Source organism: Eulemur rufifrons, chromosome 1 (genome assembly GCF_041146395.1).
Source record: "Eulemur rufifrons isolate Redbay chromosome 1, OSU_ERuf_1, whole genome shotgun sequence".
In the NCBI taxonomy this organism is placed as follows: Eukaryota; Metazoa; Chordata; class Mammalia; order Primates; family Lemuridae; genus Eulemur; species Eulemur rufifrons.
The window spans coordinates 6172522-6193582 of record NC_090983.1 but is presented as its reverse complement, the minus strand read 5'-3'; the positions used below and the strand labels follow the sequence as shown (position 1 = coordinate 6193582).

The 21061-nt window shown below is 36.3% G+C and overlaps 1 protein-coding gene across 4 annotated transcripts in view; it reads right to left on the bottom strand.

The window, feature by feature from the left end:
* The window catches only part of USP40 (ubiquitin specific peptidase 40), an 85420-nt gene that overhangs the window by 44542 nt on the left and 19817 nt on the right, over positions 1-21061 (bottom strand). For 3 of the 4 annotated variants that reach the window (XM_069468449.1, XM_069468546.1, XM_069468626.1), the window contains exons 9-15: positions 17760-17855; positions 15456-15563; positions 7898-8198; positions 5324-5405; positions 3364-3535; positions 1428-1512; positions 456-526 (exon numbers count right to left, since the gene is read on the bottom strand). In XM_069468449.1, coding sequence (XP_069324550.1) covers positions 456-526; positions 1428-1512; positions 3364-3535; positions 5324-5405; positions 7898-8198; positions 15456-15563; positions 17760-17855 — 915 coding nt within the window. The remainder of the gene's footprint in view (positions 1-455; positions 527-1427; positions 1513-3363; positions 3536-5323; positions 5406-7897; positions 8199-15455; positions 15564-17759; positions 17856-21061) is intronic. The other variant, XM_069468616.1, reaches the window with a different exon arrangement.

Below are 21061 nucleotides of genomic sequence, written 5' to 3'. Positions count from 1 at the left end.
GATCACAGTCAGTCCACAGAGTGGCTGAGATGCTCTTCGCCGCCCTCTTAAGATAGAAATTCACTCTTTACCTCCAAACCACCTCCATTCCCTAACTCGGTACAGCTACTCAGCTCACTCCCTTCTGAATTCCCACAGGCACTGCACACAGACCCTGACTCTAGCACATAGAGTGCAATTGTTCACACTAATTACTCACACTAGCAACGCCTGAAGGACACAGACTGACTGACTTGCCTTTGTGCCTAGCATTTGACACACAGCCTGGCATAGCAGAGGTGCTCAATAAATACCTCCTTAACATACAACTGACACTGACTATACCTAACATCCGTTGAACATGTCAGCATTGTTCTAATATCTAATTGCCTTCACAAGTGAATAAAATTTTCTTACAATGGCTTTTTAAAAATCCAAAATTATCATAAATATTTCTTCAGTATTTTTTTTTTTACCTCTACCCCATTCCATACAAAGATATCTTCCTCATCAGCAATTTCAATTTCACACAGTGTCAGTTCGTCTCCTAGAAAGATGAGATCACCAGTGAGACCATTCGTCATGAGTCATCAAAAACAATTTAGCTAAAGAAAGAGCTGAGACATTTAAATATTTGTTAGAAAAAGCATTCTTATTAAGGAAAATTAAGAAAAAAGCTATAATTATCTTTATTATATTGATAGTAATTTTTACTGTTTTAAAATTTTCTTTAATACGTCACATAAGCTTTGTGAGCATGACAGCAGGACAAGAGTAGATACAAAGGTCAAGTGTACTTGAGGTACCTGACATTCTGAACAGGAGTTAGGGTTAGGCCCTCGCTCCACCACTAATTAGCTGTATGTCCTGTGCGTGTCAAGTCTCTCAGCTTCAGTTTTCTCATTTATGAAATGGGGATAAAAGAATTTTGTGAAAATTGAATGAGATAATTTACTTAAAACATTTATTAAAGTATTTGGCATAGTGAAGCCCAAATTAAATGTTACTCCTGCTACCGTTGTTATGATTGTTTTGTTGCTATTTAAAGGCAGTAAATACTTTTAAACTTTCAAAATACTTTTCAAAGTCTGAAGCTGAGGGTTGGGCAGAAAACCAAGTCATATAAATAAGATTCAAATGGTTTCCAACTATTTTGCTCAACAATTTGTGGTAATATAAAAAAAATTCTAAAGACTTTAAAGAAATTTTTGGTAGAGAAGTTACTTTAATTTCAGAAAATATAAAAGGTTTCCATGTTAGAAGAATTTCACTTATTATATAAATTGGATAAATTATTTCTTTTTGAAAATTGACAGTGTGAAGACGATCTACATAGTTAAGAAAGCAGTAGGTGAGGGAAGCACTGGCAAAAGGTAGAAAATCACAGACAAGCCCCACACAAACATAAATGCATAAAGCAAATTGCTGTGGTTTCATCTCTATCTTACCTTCAAGTGTCTGGTAAATGTGAAGTCCTGCAGGTACAAGCTTTGCAATGCTAAGAACCATATCTCCTTCCCAAAATTCTAACAGCTAAAGAATATTAATGAAAGAAAAGAGAATAATGAAAAGTAATACACATACATGTATCTACAAAGATAGGTAGACTGCACCTTCGCAGGGTAGGTGAGAAGAGCACTGTGCCCATTCACACATGCAGGTGAAGCAGGGAGCAAGCAAATGAACACTCCCACTCCTGCCTAACAGCAAAAATGTAGAAATAAGACATCACTCGTTAAATTAGTCAAGTCCAAAATGGCTAATCTCAACCATTCCTGACTGAAGAACTCTGGCATACACAAGGAGCACAACTATCTAAACAGTTCTACTTAATTTATGTGAAGATCACTTTTATCAGAAAGCAAACTGAACAGCATGCCAGCTTAGGAACTTTCCCCAAAAGAACTTATTTGTTTAATCAGCCCTGTTCAGGGAAAAGCAGCACTAACTCTAGCACACACTACTCTTCTAGTTCCCTGAAAGGAATGTAAATTTGTAAATTTAATAAGTGGCATTACCAGTTTACTTAATAGATTACCAGGGATTTGTTCTTTAAGTTTCTACATCTGAGAGTCTGGGCACTGTGGTAACCTCACCAATATATCACCCATAAAGGTCATGCCTGCCTAGTCTTTCTCCACAACACCAGAAGACATTTCTCTTAAAAAGAAATTTCATATTTTTAAGTGATTAGTTTGTCGTGTCAGTTTCTTAACCTCTTGCCAGTGGCTTACTTCTAAGATAATAGTAGATATGTACACTTAAAACAAACAAAAAGCACAGCCTGGAGTGTATCTAAAACTTATGAAGTAAGTAAGATATTTTCCATTTGAAATGTCACCCTAGGCAGGTTCAGATCCCCAAGTCCACCTATAGCAAAAGTGTCAGAATTGGCTCAGAAATAAACTTTTAATGAAAAAGTTCAAAAGTATTAGACAATTTTAGAAATCTTGACACTGATCCAACATTTAAATAACATTCAAATCAGCTAAAATTTAAAAAGAAATTGGCTTGCTATTCTTAGAAGAAAAAAATCAAAAGGAAGCTAATAATATTGGTGAGTGATATAATTTTTCAGAAAATTCATTTAAATTATTTCTGGGAAAAAAACAAAAAAGCTTACATTTTCTATCTCCCTTTCCTTGGTCAGGAAGTAGTGTGATTATGAGGAAAGGACCCTAGATGGAGAGTGGCGAGACTGGGGTCCCAGTTCCACTATGACTAGAATTCTGACCATGGGCAAGACATTGGGTCTCTTTAAATCTCAATGATCTCACCTTCAAAATGGGGCTAGCCTGCCCTCCTGAGGTCAGAGAACCACATTACACAGTTTATACGAAAGCAGTGTGAGTAAAATAAAGAGCACCACTGTTGCTATTACCATCAGTACAACACAGCTGGATAAATTATCTGGAGACAGTGATTACAACATTTGTTTTCACTATAGTCTAGTACATACTTTTCTTCACTTAGGAATCTTATTAATAAATGCTGTCTTATATTGGAGGGTACTAAATTAGTTGCTTTTACTTGCTTAGTAGTTCTGTTTTAAGCAACATGCTCATCTTTATCTTCTTACTCCCTTTGAAAAGTAATTCTCTTTATTTTCCATAAAAAGAGACAACCATATTTATATTCTTTTTCTCCCCAAATAAAATGTCCCAGGCCTGTTTCTCCACCTGAAAAGCTGCTGTTAGGAGCTGTGCAGAAAAGCCTCTCTAAAACACTTACAAGTAGGAGAGAACATTCAGGTCAGCTCTCTATGAAGTGGCAGATGTAAAATTTCCCTAAGCAGGTTTGAAAAACAAAGTTATATCCTAAACAGAATGAAATGCTCGCGATGGACCTTAATGTCTAAATTAAGAGGAAGTAAGGCTAAATTACCTGAAATATTGATTGTCGGAGATCTCCTAAAGTTTTCCTTTTATCGAAAGTCAACTCCCACACGCTTTCTGTTTGAGAGGCTACTGGGTGCAGAGCCCCATTGAAGAAACGATATTGAGGGCCCAGGTGGAGATGCAATTCAAAATTATTGTTTGCAGAATCACATTCTGCCCTTTAAGGAGGCATAAAAAATACATAAATACTATGTTTTTATATGACTCTATTTCATCTCAAACCAAAAATATTTGATTTATAATACAATAAGTTCTCCATTTCACCTAAATAACATCCTTTTCTTCTATTTGCCAAACGATTCAATTTAGTTTTTCAATAAATAGCAAAAATTCATCTCTGTCACCATGAATTCCAAGGTTAAACTGTTTTAACATAGACTATGCCACATTAATCACATTTCTCTAAACATGTGAAATCTTTTTTGTTTTTATTTTTTTAGAGATTGCAGTGTGCAATCATAGCTCACTGCAGCCTCGAACTCCTGGGCTCAAGTGATCCTCCTGCCTCAGCTTCCCAAGTAGCCGGGACTATAGATGCGAGGCGCCTCCATGCCCAGCTAATTTTTAAAAGAGAATTTTTTGTGGAGATGAGGTCTTGCTATGTTGCCCAGGCTGGTCTCGAACTCCTGGCCTCAAGCAATCCTCCCCCCTTGACTTCCCAAAATGCTAGTATCACAGGCGTGAGCCACCATGTCCAGCCACTAAAAATCTTCTAATCCTGAGGTTATAATTATGAGCAAAATGCCAGAAACCTGCAGTGGCAGGTTTACCAACTTCTATGTCATCCGTCATCCTTACTTCCACTAGTCTCCATAGATTCTCCCATAAAATATTAAAAGTCGCTAGCATGAACTTCCTGAGTCTATATTCTCCAGGTTAAATGTCTTTAGTAGCAGCCTGGTGCTAGCTGTTCTTTTCTGAATCCACTCAGCTGACTCAGCACAGTGCCAAACACATTACCCTAAGTGGACTCTGACCATTTAGAGTTGGAATAAGGCTTATCACCATGACTCAGGTACCTGAGATACAATTCTATTAATATTAATGTGGTCAGAGAACATGACTACATTAAAGAACTTAGGGCTGGCTATCTAAAATCTTTCGAGTTGTTCTGGTTTTCTAAATTATTTTTAATACCAACTGCTGGTCTAGACCACTCACGCAGGTTATGTTTTGCACTTATTGCACTCTGTTAGGTTTTCATGTTTTTAGTACCTTGGTTTTTGTTGAGAGTTCCTTTGATCTTGGTGTGTTATTCACTATACTTGCTATGTTTTTCCCCAGCTCTAAGTCAATGATAAAAATGGTGAACACATCCCCGCTATACAATCAGCCCACTGGGTCCTAACCTAATATCCTACTGACCCTGTCAGAGCACAAATAATCAGTTCTTCAGGGTCCAATGTGAGGCCCCAAAAGAGAATACTGAGATCAAGTTCTCACAAACCATCCCTTTAAGAATCCATGATAGGCACTTGCCCAAGATTAACATTAGACCCAACAGTTTGTAGAGTCCATATTTCCTTTCTTTTGAAAATCTGCCCACCTCTGGTCTTCTGTCACGACGTGCCAGTTCTCCACAATTACTTAAATAAGAGGGGTCATTTTATTGGCAGGTTCTCTTTGTACGTAAGGAAGTAATACAGCCGGGCCAGGATGCAATTCATTTAACCCAACTGTGTGCTCACCGGTTTCTCTAGTCTTCTTAGGCTTTGATACCCACTTAGCGATGGCCATTTTATATGTCATTATTTAGTTCACTCTCACAGATAAGGATAATTTCAAAGGAAAAGACACCCTCACTATAAAAATTCAGCAGCCAAACAAATACTGGCATTAATTAGTTGACTATTTTTTCTTTTTAATTTTAATTATTAAATGCTTAAGGCCTTAGATCTTCATTCTCCAGAAATACTACTTAAACTCTAAAAGTAATTTAAAACTACCTTTTTGTTTTCAGTTCAATGTTAGCTGCATCCATTTCATTCAGCAAATGACATGGAACTCCATACCTTGGATTAGCTTGAGCTGTGAATAAAACTTTTCATTAATTTGTGTTGGCCAAATGAAATCTGGGTGCTGAAGAGGTAGCACAAAAACCATAAAGGACTGTGCTGGGAGCTGGGAAAAGTGCTACTAACTAGCTGTGCGAATATTAATTTTCTCTGGATCTCAGTTTTTCCATCTGAAAAATGAAAAGGTTAAAACAAATGAAAGGTAAATAGTTCTTTAAGCCAAGCCAGAAGAATTCCATTTCTTCAACTTTCTTTAAGTATACTTTTTAAAAAGAGTATCCACATTTTCATCCTGATTGTAAATGTAATTACTTACTGTAAAAATTCTGAAAATTATTTTTAAGAGTGTAAAAGGAAAAGATACTACCTGTAATTTCATTCCCAAGAGACACAAACACATATACACACTTTTTTTTTTAAACTGGGATGATATTTACCAAATTTGTAACTTGCTTTTTCATTTCATATGTTGTATTTTTCCAAAGCCTTGAATAAATGATTACATAGTAGTCCATTGTGTAAGTAGCATAATTAATCTATTCAATCTTTTTCTGTTGGACATTAAGGTGATTTCCAGTTAGTCACTATTATAAAACAACGGGAGCAACAAGCATCTTTGAACATAAATATCCATCCACAGCTCTGATTACTTCAAGACAAAGTTGTGGAAGTAGAAATACTGGCTTAAAAGGCATGCTTGTTTTAAGGCTTTTTAAATACGTACACCCAAACTGATCATACTAGTTTACATAACTACTAGCTGTGGAGGAAGCATCAACTGTATTTGACTTGGTAGGAAAAAAGTGGCACCTCATTGCTGTTCATCTCATTGTGACTCACATTTTTCTTATTATGAGTTAAGCTGAAAAATTTTTTGAAGAAGTAGGAATTCCTTCTTTTGTAAACTGCTTATTTATATCCTTTCCCCAATGTACTACTGAGCACAATGGAAGAGCACTCTACAGATAAGGGAACTAGTCATATATTTATTTTACGGTTTTCCACTAGTTTGTCATTTGCCTTTTAACTCTATTTTTAAAGGTTTATATCACTTTCCTTAATTTTTTCCTTTCTTTGCTTTTAAGCTTAGAAAAGTCATTTCTACCTTAATATCAGATAAATATTTAAGTTTTATACATTTTAAGTTTCCTTTTTTATGTAAACATTAAAGAGCTATCATTTAAGTGTTTGGTATGATAGGGAAAATGCCTTAATTATTTCCCTAGCAACTGAACCAACCTCCCAGTTGTATTTATTGAATAACTCACTTTCCCCCCACTTATCTGAAGAACTACCTTACCATGGATTAAAATCTCAAATATGCTTGGATCAATTCCTGGGCTTACTGCTCTCTTTCAATGATCTGTTCATTTCTTTACATTATCACTACACTGCCTTCATTGCTATAACTTTATAAATATGCTTTTACTGGTACAGTAAATTTCCCCTCAGTAGTCCCTTCTTCAATTTTCATTACTTTAAGTGAATTTTAGAATTATTTTATAAAGTTCTGTCCTTTCACCCCCAAAAAAGTGCATCAAGATTTTGGCTGGACCTTTATTCAATTCCAAAGCTAACTGGAAAACTGTCATTCAGTATATGCTCTAGTTATGCTCATACTAAAATTCAGTTCCATGACAAAGACTAATATTCCATCTGAAGACATTCTTTTCCTGTTAATATATCTTTCCATAACTGTGAATTCTGGTACACAATGTTTTTATCAGGCTTATTACTATATCTTTTTCTCTCTCAGGACAATGCAAAGCCTTTCTGATTAACAGCATAGTTATGTAACTGTTTCAGATCTAGAAAATTAATTTCCTTTGATTCACATGAAAATTAGTAACTCCTTTATTCTAATTCTTTATAAAAATGATCACTATGCTCATTCTCTAAGAACATTACCCTCATCTCTAATCACAGATATGACTCAATCTACAAAGCTTTCCTAATTAGGGTTTTTTTACTTTTGAGCAGACTTTGGGAAGTGATCAAAAAGTCTTACTGACTTATTCATGTTATTAATATCAGCTTCAATTAAAAAAATGCTCTTTATTATTATGGGTCTCAATGGTTAACCCCACGGTCTGAGTTCTCTTAGTAAGTTCAATGAAAAGTGCTTCAAAGATATTTCAACTGCTCAAAGAACACATTACCTTGAGGAAAAAGATAAAAGAAAGAGAAAAATAAAGGGGAAGATATGAAAATAAGACCAAGGCCACTTACAACTCAAAGGCAACATAATGCTCAATGACAGAGCCAACTCTGAGCATGGGACAATAACAAGTTTGCCAACATAATAAGAAGATATATTATGTGACCAAGAAAAGCCAATTTTGAAAATCTAACTATGATCTCATATTATTGTAGAAGAGAAAATTAGGTAGAAATATATAATCTTTATAAAATGACAAACTGTTAGGGTGAAAACTCAAACAGCACTTGATATTTATCTTCTAAAGTCATTAACTTAAACAAATAGGTAGATTTTTCTTTTCATACCTTCAGGGGGTCTCTGTAACCGGGATTTCCGATAAAACAACATATAGGCACTTTCTTTACCCTGAAATTGCTGTTCAATATCCTTTTCCTTGATTGGTTGGACTTTGGAATCATTTATATCAAACCAGTGAGGACAAGAGGTATTATCGTTTAATCCCAAGGATTCTGAAGTAAGTGTCTTGAAAATCTGTTGATCATTCTTTAGGAAACCAGACTCAGCCTGAAGAGAACAGTTCTTCAATAGACTAACTGTACTTTCATCTGAACTTAGTAGAAATATCTGAGAATGGAGCTGTAAGAACTATACAGAAACAAAAAAACAAATGCTAGGTTAATACAATTTTTAAAAAAATTAGACATGATAAAAACAATGTTTTCTTCCTTTCTGTGATTAGAGCATTTAACTTCATTTTTAATTTTGGCCTGGCCAGCTGGGGTGGGAAGAAATCCATTTGGGTGTAATAAAACATTTCATAAAACCAGAGTGTCTATTCAACAGTCTAATATTAATAGTTATGTCAAGAGAGAAAGTTGCCATGGCACAAACTAAAAAGCACTGTAGTTATACCTTATTAATGCTTTTTCAAAAAAGTGTTTAACTAAAACAGATTAGGTAAAACAAACACTTTTGAAATATTTAAAAGCAGTCTAAACAAAACACAAAACAAAGGCAAGCACACAGTGCATGACTATAAAATATAATTTGAAAACTAGTGATCCAGAAAGACTCTGTTAGGATAAAGTGGTACTGTAGGCCTAAATTATCTTTTAACATTAACTAAATTGAATATTGTCTGTTCTGGAAGCTGACAGGTAAGTTCAGAAAAAGCATAGAAAGGCTTAAATCACAATCCCAAAGACTACTTCTCAAGGTCTTCTTGCTAAAGGATTGGAAGAAAAAAAGTCTCTCCCCATTGCCTATCCTACCTCCTCATCCCCTACTCTTCGCTCTCTCACTCCCTAATTTCTATGCGGCTGCATCACCTCCTTCTCTCTCAGCAAAAACTTACTTTATATAGAAAATCACTTGCTTACCTCATCAATCACCATGAAAAGGTGATTCTCTCATTTTTCTCTTGGAAAGAAAGTAATTTTTGGTAATGTCAACTGTCTAATCAAAACTATTATTTTATCACAAACAGAAGAGCACAGGCTTATGCCATGGGGCATATGACCCAAAGACAATATTGTTAACACTGTGTATCAGAACAGAGGGTAAAATAGTTTTGCAGCTAATTTGTTTTAGATACAATAAAGTATAGACAATTTGAAAGCTCTGAGTAGTGAAATTCCTTTTTTTAAGTAATGAACTTTCTGTATACCCAAGTTTTTCTTTGATAGTTGAAAATTCACTTTTACGCCTCAAATTTCAGTGCAGTCTAGTACTAGTAATGGCAGAGAGCTTTTATTAGATTAACCTTCCTGATGAAAATGATAAACTCTAGACAAAACAATGAAAACAACTTTTGGGAAAGTAACCAAAAATAGACATAAAGTGGATAGGACTTAATACTTCAAAGTTTCAGTTCATAGCAGTGCATGGTAGAATCGAGTTTAAGAAGGCAGGAGTCTTACTGGACTGAGGACCCAGAAGTTGAGAATACCAGAAATGCAAGAAAGTAAAAGAAAACGTGCCATTAAGGAGGCCAAATCTGTATCAAATCCCCCTAAATCCTTGGGTAATTCCTAAATGGTGGATCCCAAATCACCCAGTAGAAAGCAACAGCTAGGTTTAGTATCTGAGCAGGGCTGACTGCTGCCAAGTAGAAAGAACATGGAAATTCAAGTCCTGGCAAATTAGAAGAGGATGGCAATCTTTTTCTTAAAGGGCCACATGGTAAATACTTGAGAGGTAAAATTGAGAACATTATGTAGGTGCTTGTAGAGTCTTTTAAAAAGTAACCATTTAATAATATAAAGCTTGTTCTCAGCTAAAGACTACAAAAACAGGCAACAGGCCACATTGTGCCCACAGGCCATAGCTTGCTAGTCCTACCTTAAGAGGAAGGACCATGACCCAGGACTAAGAGCTATTTCCCAGGACTAAAGGCAAAATTGCAACAGACCCACCCTTCCAAAGCCCAAAATGAAGCTTCCAGAGGATTAAAAAGATTCCAAAGTAATCTATGGGCTTGATAGAGAATGCAATGCAAAACTCTTTAGAGAAAAGTAATACCATCCAGAGTCTCTAAAACACATCATCCACAATGTCCAGTAGATAACAAGATTAAAAAGAGAGAGGGTTGAGGGGGTGATGGTCAAAGGATACAAAGCCCTAATTAGATAGGAAGAATACATTTTGAAGGTTTTTTTTTTTTTTTTGGATATATCGCACAGTGTGGTGAGTACATATTAGGTCATTAAATATGAAATGTTCGATTTTGAATCAATAGTTTATCATATCTCTAACAAGAAGTAGTATAATTAATCAAAGTATGTGCCTACACTATCAACACACTTTTGCCATCTTAATGGTAGCTTATTTATGCCAGCAGCAAAGCAGCCTAGAAAGTGAGTGGCAATGAAACTGTGAAAGACTTTTTCCACAGCTTGTTAAGAACTGAACATTTGTCCTTGCAACAAGTGGTCTAAAGCCTGGAGGAAGTGGTAGTCAGTCTGTGCAAGGCCTGGTGAATAGAATACAGTGGATGACAGAGAGTTTCCAAATCCAGCTTCTGTAGTTTGAGCAGTGTTGTTTGTGCAACATGAGTGTTGTCTTGCAAGGGGATTGGCCTCTAGTGACCAATCTCGGCCACTTAATCGCAAGTATCCTCATTGTTTCATCCAGTTGGTTGCAGTAGACATCTGCTGTAATACATTGACCACGTTTCATGAAGCTGTAGTGGATAATACCAGTGCTGGACCACCAAACAGACACCATTAGCTATTTTTGATGAATATTTGGTTTTGGACTGTGTTTCAGCACTGCATCTTTATCCAACCATTGTGCTGAATGCTTGTGATTGTCAAACAGAATCCATTTTTCATCACACATAACAACATGGTGCCGAAATGGTTCACCTTTATCTCGTGACAGCAAAGAAAGGCAAGCTTTGAGACGATTTCTCTTCTGATGCTTGTTTAATTCATGCAAAACCCATCTAGCCAGCTGCTGTACCTTGCTGGTTTATTTCAAATGGTCTAATATTGTTGGAATAGTGACGTCAAACCTTGCTGCTAATTCACACTTGAGATGGATTTGCTTCCACTACCGCTTTCAGCTCATCATTATCCACCTTGGTCTCAGGTCGCTCAAGTGGCTCATTTTCAAGATTAAAAACACCAGAATGGAACTTCTCAAACCACTGACATACTGTGTGTTCATTTGCCACATCCTTCCCAAATGCTTCGTTGATATTTCGAGCTGTTTGCACCACATTGGTTCCAGAACAGAACTCATATTAGAAAATAACATGAATTTTTGACTTATCCATGGTTTCACAAAAATTGCTCTAAAAAAATTTGAAAGATAATCACAAGCCAAAACGTGCATTTGAAAGAACGAGGACATACCTTCACAATAAAAATAAAACTAGAAGTGTCAAAGTGAAATGTCAGCAATAACAACTGTCAAACTTAGTACTTAAGGAAATCAGACATTTCATACTTAATAACCTAACAATAATGTACATTTCAAAATCACTGAGAGTAAATTTCAAAAGTTCTTATCACAAAAAATAAGTATTTGAGATAATGGATGTTAATTAGCTTGATTTATTAATTTTCTACATTGTATTCATAAATCATAACATCACTTTGTACTCCATAAATATTTAACTATAATTTGATTTATAATTTAAAAAATAAAAATATACATTAAAAATATTGTGTAACATGCAAAGAAACAGGACAGCATGATTCATAATCAAGAAATGAAACAGCGAATTCATAATAAAAAAGAAGAGTCAATAGGAACAGACCCAGAATTAATCTAGATATTATAGCAGGAAACAGCTATCATAAATATGTTAAAGGATTTATAGGAAAAGATGACAGACTGGGTAAATAAAGAGATGGGAAATTTCAGCAGAGAAATGTACACATTAAATAAGAACTAAGTGGAAATCCTACAGCTAAAAAATACAATGTCTGAAACAAAGTTCATCGGTTGGGCTTAACAGAAGAGTGGCTGAGCAGAAGGAAAAAATCAGTGAACCTGACCAATGGAAATTATCCAAATGGAAGTGGGAGAAGAATAAAATGAAAAAACCAAACAAACAAACAAACACTCCAGAACATCTAAGACCTATGAGGAAATATCAAATAGTCTAATATACACAGCCGGCCCTCAGTATCCATAGGTTCCACACTTGCAGATTCAACCAACCACAAATTGAAAATATTAAAAAAAATACAACATAAAAAATAATACAAACTTAAAGTTATAGTATAACAACTATTTATACAGTATTTATACTGCATTAGGTATTGTAAGTAATCTAGAGATGGTTTAAAGTATACAGGAGGATGTGTGTAGGTTACTGCGAATACTACACCATTTTATAAAAGACACTTGAGCATCTGCAGATTTTGGTATCCTCAGGGGGGTTTGGAACCCATCCCCCAAAGATACTGAGGGACAACTGTATGTAACTGGAGTCCTAGAAGGAAAAGGGAGAGATAATGAGGCAGAAAAACAAACTGAAGAAATAATGGCCAAAATTTTTCCAAAACTAAAGAGAGACTTGAACCAGAGATACTAAAAAAAAAACTTAGCAAATACAATGCAAATAAGCAAAAAGAATGATGATACCTAGACACATTATTGTCAAGATGCTGAGAACCCAAGAATAAAAAGAAAATCTTAAAGGTAGACAGAGAAAAAGAAATATTACATTCAAGAGAACAAAACAAAAAATGACAGTTGACTTCTCATCCAAAATACTAGATGTCAGAACACAATGGAATGACATCTTTAAAGTGCTGAAAGAAAAACAAACAAAAAAACTATTAACCTAGCACTCTATATCCATTGAAAATATCACTAAAAAATGAAGGCAAAATAAAGATTTTCAGAGAAAGAAAAGCTAAAAGCATTTTTCACCAGCAGTTCTGGACTCTAAGAAATGCTAAAAGAAGTTCTTCAGGCTGAAGGGAAATGATATTAAATGCAAACCTGGATAAACAACAAGGAGCAATGAACATCAGAATGGATAAATACAAAACTATTTTTTCTTTAATTTCTTTAAAAGTCACTTATGTGTTTAAAGCAAAAATAGTAACATATAGTGGAATTTACAATATATGCAATGGTAAAATACAAAAAGACAATAGTAAAAAGGATGGGAATGGGAAAATAGAATTATACTATCCCAAGTATCTTACATTGTACATGAAGTGGTTTAATTTATAATTTATAATATTAACTTATGGATAATGTAATCCCTAAATGAAATTAAACAAATATGTAAATCTAAAAAGTCAATAGAAGAGATAACAATGGAACACTAAAAATTAATCCAAAACAAGGCAGGCAAGGAAGAACAAAATAACAAAGAATAGAGGAGAAATAGAAAACAAATAGCTAGAAGGGAGATTCAAACCCAGCCATATCAATTATTACATTAATGCAAATGAACTAAACATTCTAACAAAAAGGAAGAGATTTTCAAACTGTCATCTGACAGAAAATAGATGAACAGTGGAGAAAATCAAGCAAGGCAAAGTTATTTTCTGGAAAAGTTTAATAAACTTGATTAACACTTAGCAAGACCAATGAAAAAGAAAGCTAAAAAGCACAAATTATTAATCAATATCAGAAACAAAAAAGGAACATAACTTCAGGTTCTATAGACATTAAAAGAATAATACTGGTGATGTTTTAAAAAATTTTATGCAACAAATCTGATACCTCAGAGAAAAGAACAAAATCCTTAAAAACCATAATTTTCCAAAATAAATAAAAATCAACTTGATACTCAGACACACTTGCATAAGAAAGCTTATATGGCTACATTAATGCACCAGACATGGTAAATTTCAAGGCAAGGAATATCAGCAGAGCTAAAGAACGGCATTTCATGCCAGGAGGCCCTAACAACCCCAAATGTACCTAATAACATAGCTTCAAGATACACAAAGCAAAAACTGTTGAAACTAAAAGGAGGAAGGGCCAAATCCACAACTATAGCTAGGAGACTTTAAAACTCCTCTCTTGGTAACTGATAGAAAAGAAAAAAAATTTAATAAGGATAGAGAAGAAATAAAGAATACTCTTAACCAATTTGACCTTGTTGACATTTATAAAACACTATGCCCAACAACTGAAGAAAACAACTTCTCCAGTGAACACAGAACATTCAGCAAGACAGATCATATTCTGAGCCATGAAATAAATCTCAAAAAATTCAAAAGAAATGAAATCATACAGAGTATGTTCTCCAAGTACAATGGCATTAATTGTAAAGCAATTTATTAACATAACAAAAAGATAACTAGAAATCCCCCAAATATTTGGAAATTAAGTAACACATTTCCAAAGTACTTGTGGGTCAAAGGAAGAATCATAAGGCAAATTACAAAATTATTTTGAACCGAATGATAATGAAAGCATGTTGAATATAGCTGCAGCTAAATTAGTGCTTAGAAGGAAAACTATAGCTTTAAGTATTAGAAAGGAGGTTTAAAAACAACTGAGATATCAACCCAAGAAGCTAGAAAAAGATGATCAAATTAAAGCAAGAAGGAAGGAAATAATTAAAAATAAGAATAGAAATCAATGAAACAGAAGTAGATAAGCAATAGAGAAAATCAATAGAATTATATCTAATTATACTTAAGGCAAAAGTTGGTTTTTTGAAAAGTTTTATGAAAATAAAGTTGATAGCCCCCTAGGCAAGACTGATGAGGAAAAAGGTGAGAAAAACACAAATTATTAATATCAGAAATGAAAAGGGGGATATAGCTTCAGGTTCTACAAACATGAAAAGGACAATACAAGATATTTTGAACAACTTTATGCCAATAAATTTGACACCAGAGATAAAAAGACGAATTCTCTAAAAAACACAATTTTCCAAGATAACGTAAGAAGCAACAAAAAAATCTATTTTTTGTGGTCTAATTAAAAGATATACTTAAACACTTATTGATGTGGGTAAGTGTTTTGTTCCCATAGGAAACAGCTTCAAAATGTTTACTAAATGTTCTACTGCTTTGCTTCTTTTCAGTCAAGTTGTTAACTCTTAATTCTGGCAGTTTTTTCATCTACTCTTATAGCTTAGGTTCTAGTAAACACCAAATTTACTAGAATTCTGTATAAAAGAAAGATCAAGAACCTGAAGGCATTTCTGTAAGTAAAATGACAAGCTTTTTTTTTGCCGTTGTGATTAGGAGTCACTTCCCCCTCCCCCTTTTTTTTTGCTTGCTTCTAGGTTCTGTAATCAATAACTTTAAAAGTAATACTTAATAAGTAAACTTACCAGAATTTTGACCACTGAACAAAACTACTGAATTTATTTTCACATATTTTAAACACCTTCGTGCAGAGAAATTCATGTTGCTAGGGTCATAATAAAATTTCCTGGGACTAGGACTTCTATTATGATGCCATTAGTACCTTTCGCAGTGGTCCATGCTGTTTTCTGTATTTCTTGTTCCAAGATACTCCCGTCTTTTTCAAGAGTTTCTGGCCCAGCTGATCAACAGTAATTAGATTATTCTCCTCCTTATGAAAGAAATACAAAATTACTTAAGAATTACTTAAGAAAACCTGATGAGAAATAATTTTACCCACTTATAAATTCAAAGGGACCGACTGGATTACATCTAATTAAACATGCCTAGGACAGCAAACATATAAGTGGATTAATCATAATTATTTCATTATAAAAAAGTTTTTTTAAAAAGTAGATTAAGGCCGGGAGCGGTGGCTCACGCCTGCCATCCTAGCACTCTGGGAGGCCAAGGCGGGAGGATCGCTTGAGGTCAGGAGTTTGAGACTAGCCTGAGCAAGAGCAAGACCCCGTCTCTACTAAAAATAGAAAGAAATGATCTGGACAACTAAAAATATATATAGAAAAAATAAGCCGGGCATGGTGGCTCATGCCTGTAGTCCCAGCTACATGGGAGGCTGAGGCAGAAGGATTGCTTGAGCCCAGGAGTTTGAGGTTGCTGTGACCCAGGCTGACGCCCTGGCACCTTAGCCCGGGCAACAGAGTGAGACTCTGTCTCAAAAAAAAAAAAAAAAAAAGTAGATTAAGCCTCAGTTTAGAAAATTTGGAGTTTTGCCACTTTTCATGTGCCACAGTTTAACCATTTAAATAGAAATATCCAAACGACAGCCTGAGGTTTGGCAAATTCCTGATATTATATGCAATTTTAAGAAGAAATATTTAAGTGCCAAAAAGAAAGATTATTAATGTCTTATCTGAATGTTTCAAAGTAGAAACAAGTTCTAAAACGGGGTGAGTTGTGGCTGCTACAGGCTGAATTGTATCTTCCCAAAATTCATACGTTGAATCCTTAATCCATAATACTTCAGAATGTGACTGTATTTGGAGACAGGGCCTTTAAAGAGGCGATTAAGTTAAAATGAGGCCGTTTTTCATTGTAGGGTAGGCCCTAAACCAATCTGACTGGTGTTCTCCTAAGAACAGAAAATCTGGACACAGAAAGAGAGAAACACCAGGGATGCACATGAGCAGAGGAAAAACCGTGCGAGGACACAGCGTGAGGGCAGCCATCTGTAAGCCAAGGAGAAAAGCCTTAGAAGAAATTAAAACTGCCGACACTTTGACCTTGGACTTTCAGGCTTCAAAACTGTCAGAAACTTCTGTTGCCTGTGGTCCCCAAACCCCAGGCAGCGGCCCAGTACCAGTCTGTGGCCTGTTAGGAAAACAGGGCCACACATCACCGCCTGAGCTCCACCTCTCCCCTCTCCCCATTCGTGGAAGAACTGTCTTCCATGAAACTGGTCCCTGGTGCCAAAAAGGTTCGGGACTGTTGGTCTAAGCCACCCAGTCTGTGGCATTTTGTTACGGCAGGCCTAGAAAACTAATACAGTGGCCAGAGATCAACATAAAGTACTCAGCCCAGGCCCCTAAAGTATAAAAAATCACTTATTAAGAATGAATGAATAGGCCGGGCGCGGTGGCTCACGCCTGTAATCCTAGCACTCTGGGAGGCCGAGGTGGGCGGATCGTTTGAGCTCAGGAGTTCGAGACCAGCCTGAGCAAGAGCGAGACCCCATCTCTACTAAAAATAGAAAGAAATTATATGGACAGCTAAAAATATAAAAAAATTAGCCGGGCATGGTGGTGCATGCCTGTAGTCCCAGCTACTCGGGAGGCTGAGACAGGAGGATTGCTGGAGCCCAGGAGTTTGAGGTTGCTGTGAGCTAGGTTAACGCCACGGCACTCACTCTAGCCTGGGCAACAGAGTGAGACTCTGTCTCAAAAAAAAAAAAAAAAAAAAGAATGAATGAATAAATGAAAGGAGACCCAACATCTTTAAAACAGGATACTAAATAAACATTAAAAGTCATATACTTGAGGTAAAATTCTGTTTAAAATGATAATAATAACCAAAAAAAATTGATAACCCAACCCCAATATACATATACAAAGAAAATAGAATGCAAAAAATATAATCAAATTGTTAACAACGACTGTTGGTATATGGTCTATTTATGTTTTTCATTTTCTTTATATATTGTCTGGGTTTTTTCCCCTTGAATTTTCTACCATGATAATGTATTTCTTTTATAACCAGAAAATCCCCAACAAAAAACTTTAAAATGTAGACATGGAGAATGTCCTGAAGGAAAAAGATTATGAATGGTAACAATATTATATCTCCCAACTGAATCTCATATATATATGATACACACACATATACAAACACATACACATACATACACTACCTGCAATAAGATTGCTTTTAGAATCATCAGTGGATCGTCAATCTCTCCTTCATCCTGAAGATCTTTCAAATTCACATCTGGTTTACTTTTTTCCTCCTAGGAAGGAAAACAATAAAAGAGTTTCTGTTACTAATCCCTTAAAAAGTACTTAACAAAATTGGAATGTCTACTCCATGGGAGTTTCAAGATGGAGAAACAACAATAAAAAACATCATAATAATCTGTATATGATGTTTTGGAATCAGGTAAAACTGGCTTTGAATTCCAGCTTGGTTGAGCAATCCTAGACAAGTTATTTAATCTCTCTGGCTTTCTCTGTAAATTGATATTATGAGATAAGTAAAGTTTCTAGCACAATACATATGATGGGTTCCAACATTCTCTGGCTTAGCACTACTTTAGCTGCATCCTGCGCAATTTGGTACTTTAGGTTTTCATTACCATTCAACTCAAAATATTTTCTGGTCTTCATCCAGTATGTTCTCACTCACTTGTATTGGCCTAAGGAAATTCTAACCATCATTGCAGGCTCAGCTTAAACACTCCCTTCTATTTCGGGATCATCCAAGTTTTCGCCCCATCCTATGAAGGTATTGGGGAACATGTCAAAATTATTAATACCCTGGTAAGCTATTTTTATTGACTTTTTTCATACATGTTATCTTGCAAAAGTATTTTAAATTATCTTAAAAACATAAATACAAATAGACCTAAACAATCAACATGGGCCAGGTGCGGTGGTGGCTCAGGCCTGTAATCCTAGCACTCTGGGAGGCTGAGGTGGGCAGATCACTCGAGGTCAGGAGTTCGAGACCAGCCTGAGCAAGAGTGAGGCCCCCCATCTCTACTAAAAATAGAAAGAAACTAGCTGGACAACTAAAAATATACAGAAAAATTAGCCAGGCATGGTGGCACATGCCTGTAGTCCCAGCTACTCGGGAGGCTGAGGCAGAAGGATAGCTTGAGCCCAGGAGTTTGAGGTTGCTGTGAGCTGGGCTGATGCCACAGCACTCTAGCCCAGAGAGAGACTCTGTCTAAAAAAAAAAACCCAATCAACACAAGATAAAAATAATCAAGAAATGTTACAATATGGCAAACTAGAGACAACCATCCTGATACAAAATTAATCAAAATGCTGGATAAAGTAAAAGCAAAACAAAAGAACATCTTTTTAAATACATGATGAGCTAGAAGAACATCTGGAAAATCTTCAGAAGTCAAAAAGTGAGATGGGAATCCAGGTAAGGAATCCAGAGGTGAGATCTCTAGCTCTCCAACTGTGATGGTCTGAATGTTTATGTTCCCCCCGAATTCACATGTTGAAACCTAATCGCCAGTAGAGTAGTATTAAGCGGTGGGGCCTTACGGAGGTGATTAGGTCATGAAAGCAGAGCCTTCATAAATGAGATTAGTGACCTTGTAAAAGAGGCCTGAGGGAGCTTGTTTGCATTTGCACCTTCTACCATGTGAAGACACAGCAAAAAGTGTCATCTATGAAGCAGAGCGAGTCCTTACAGACATAAAATCTGCTGATGCCTTGATCTTCGACTTCCCAGTCCCCAGAACTGTGAATAATAAGTTTCTGTTGTTTATAAATTACCCAGTCCAAGGTGTTTTGTTACAGCAGCCTGAATAGCCTAAGACACCAACTCTGCTGACACTGAGCTTCCATTCGGATGCTCATACAGGACACGGTTTGAGAGAAGCAGCCCAAAGCCTATTCAAGTAGGGAGCTGAGTGACTTTTTAAAAAAGCAACCAATTCTCCAATTCTCTGACATCAACTGGGTGCCTATAATTCCCTTTAATTCTGACACTAACTACCTGGTGATAGCTCAGATCCTACAGGCCGAGGGTTCAGTCCCATAAAACTGTCCCCTACTTCAAACACCAACCACAAATGGGGTCCCTAGGCTACCTGCACTTCTGCCTGGCTGACAAATTCTAGGGTTCCCACAATTCCTAATTCAGGTTCACATTTTTCTGGAACAACTTACAGAACTCAGGAACTTATACTTACACTACAGTTTATGATAAAGGATACAAGTGAACAGCCAGATGAAGAGATACATGGGGCAAGGTCCAGAAGGGTCTGGAGTTCAGGAGACTGTTCTCATGGCATTGGGATGGCCACCCTCCCAGCATGAGGATGGGTTCACCAAGCCAGAAACTCCTAAAACCTTGTTTTATAAGAGTTTTTACTGAAGTTTCATCACAGAAGCATGACAGATTAAATCACGGGTCATTGATGTCAGAACTCAATCTCGGCCGGGCGCGGTGGCTCACGCCTGTAATCCTAGCACTCTGGGAGGCCGAGGTGGGCGGATCGTTTGAGCTCAGGAGTTCGAGACCAGCCTGAGCAAGAGCGAGACCCCATCTCTACTAAAAATAGAAAGAAATTATACGGACAGCTAAAAATCTATATAGAAAAAAATTAGCCGGGCATGGTGGTGCATGCCTGTAGTCCCAGCTACTCGGGAGGCTGAGACAGAAGGATCGCTTGAGCTCAGGAGTTTGAGGTTGCTGTGAGCTAGGCTGACGCCACGGCACTCACTCTAGCCTGGGCAACAGAGTGAGACTCTGTCTCAAAAAAAAAAAAAAAAAAAAAAAGAACTCAATCTCCCATCCCTCTTCTTTCCCCAAGGTAAGGAACTTAGGCCTGGAAGTTTCAACCCTCCAATAACATGACTGACACCTGTGGCCACTGGCCCCATCCTGAGACATCTAGGAGTGACCTCATTAGCATCTACTCAGGTATAGTGGAAAGAGGCTCATTATGAATAACAAAAGACACTCCCACCACTAACGAAATTCCAAAGAGTTCTGTGTTAGGAACTGGCACTGGGGACAAAAGACCAAATACATATTTTTTATATCATAAGGACAACATCCAGCAAAAAGCTGGAACCCAACACCCTCAATATAAGCATGAGCTAAAAACATTGACCCCATAATACAGGACATTAAGGAATTGCCTTGACCGAGATACTGGATGAAGGGGAAAAAGCATGTCCTCTAGTAATCCTAAATTGGTCCTCATGTGGGATTGTGGCCCAGATTCACACTAGCCGTATAGCTCTAAAACCATCAAGTCCAGATTTTAAAGTTGTTAAGGGCTGGTAGTAACCACAGGCTTGTGTTAGAGACAAACAAATCTTTCTTGGAAGCAGGCACTTTCAACACAGGCATCAAATTATTCTTATAAATCAAGTTGTTAAAAACAAACAAACCAAGAAGCCTATAGTCCAAAATAACAAAATCACAAGGAAATAGAATCAGCAGCATCAGCAATATCCAAATCAC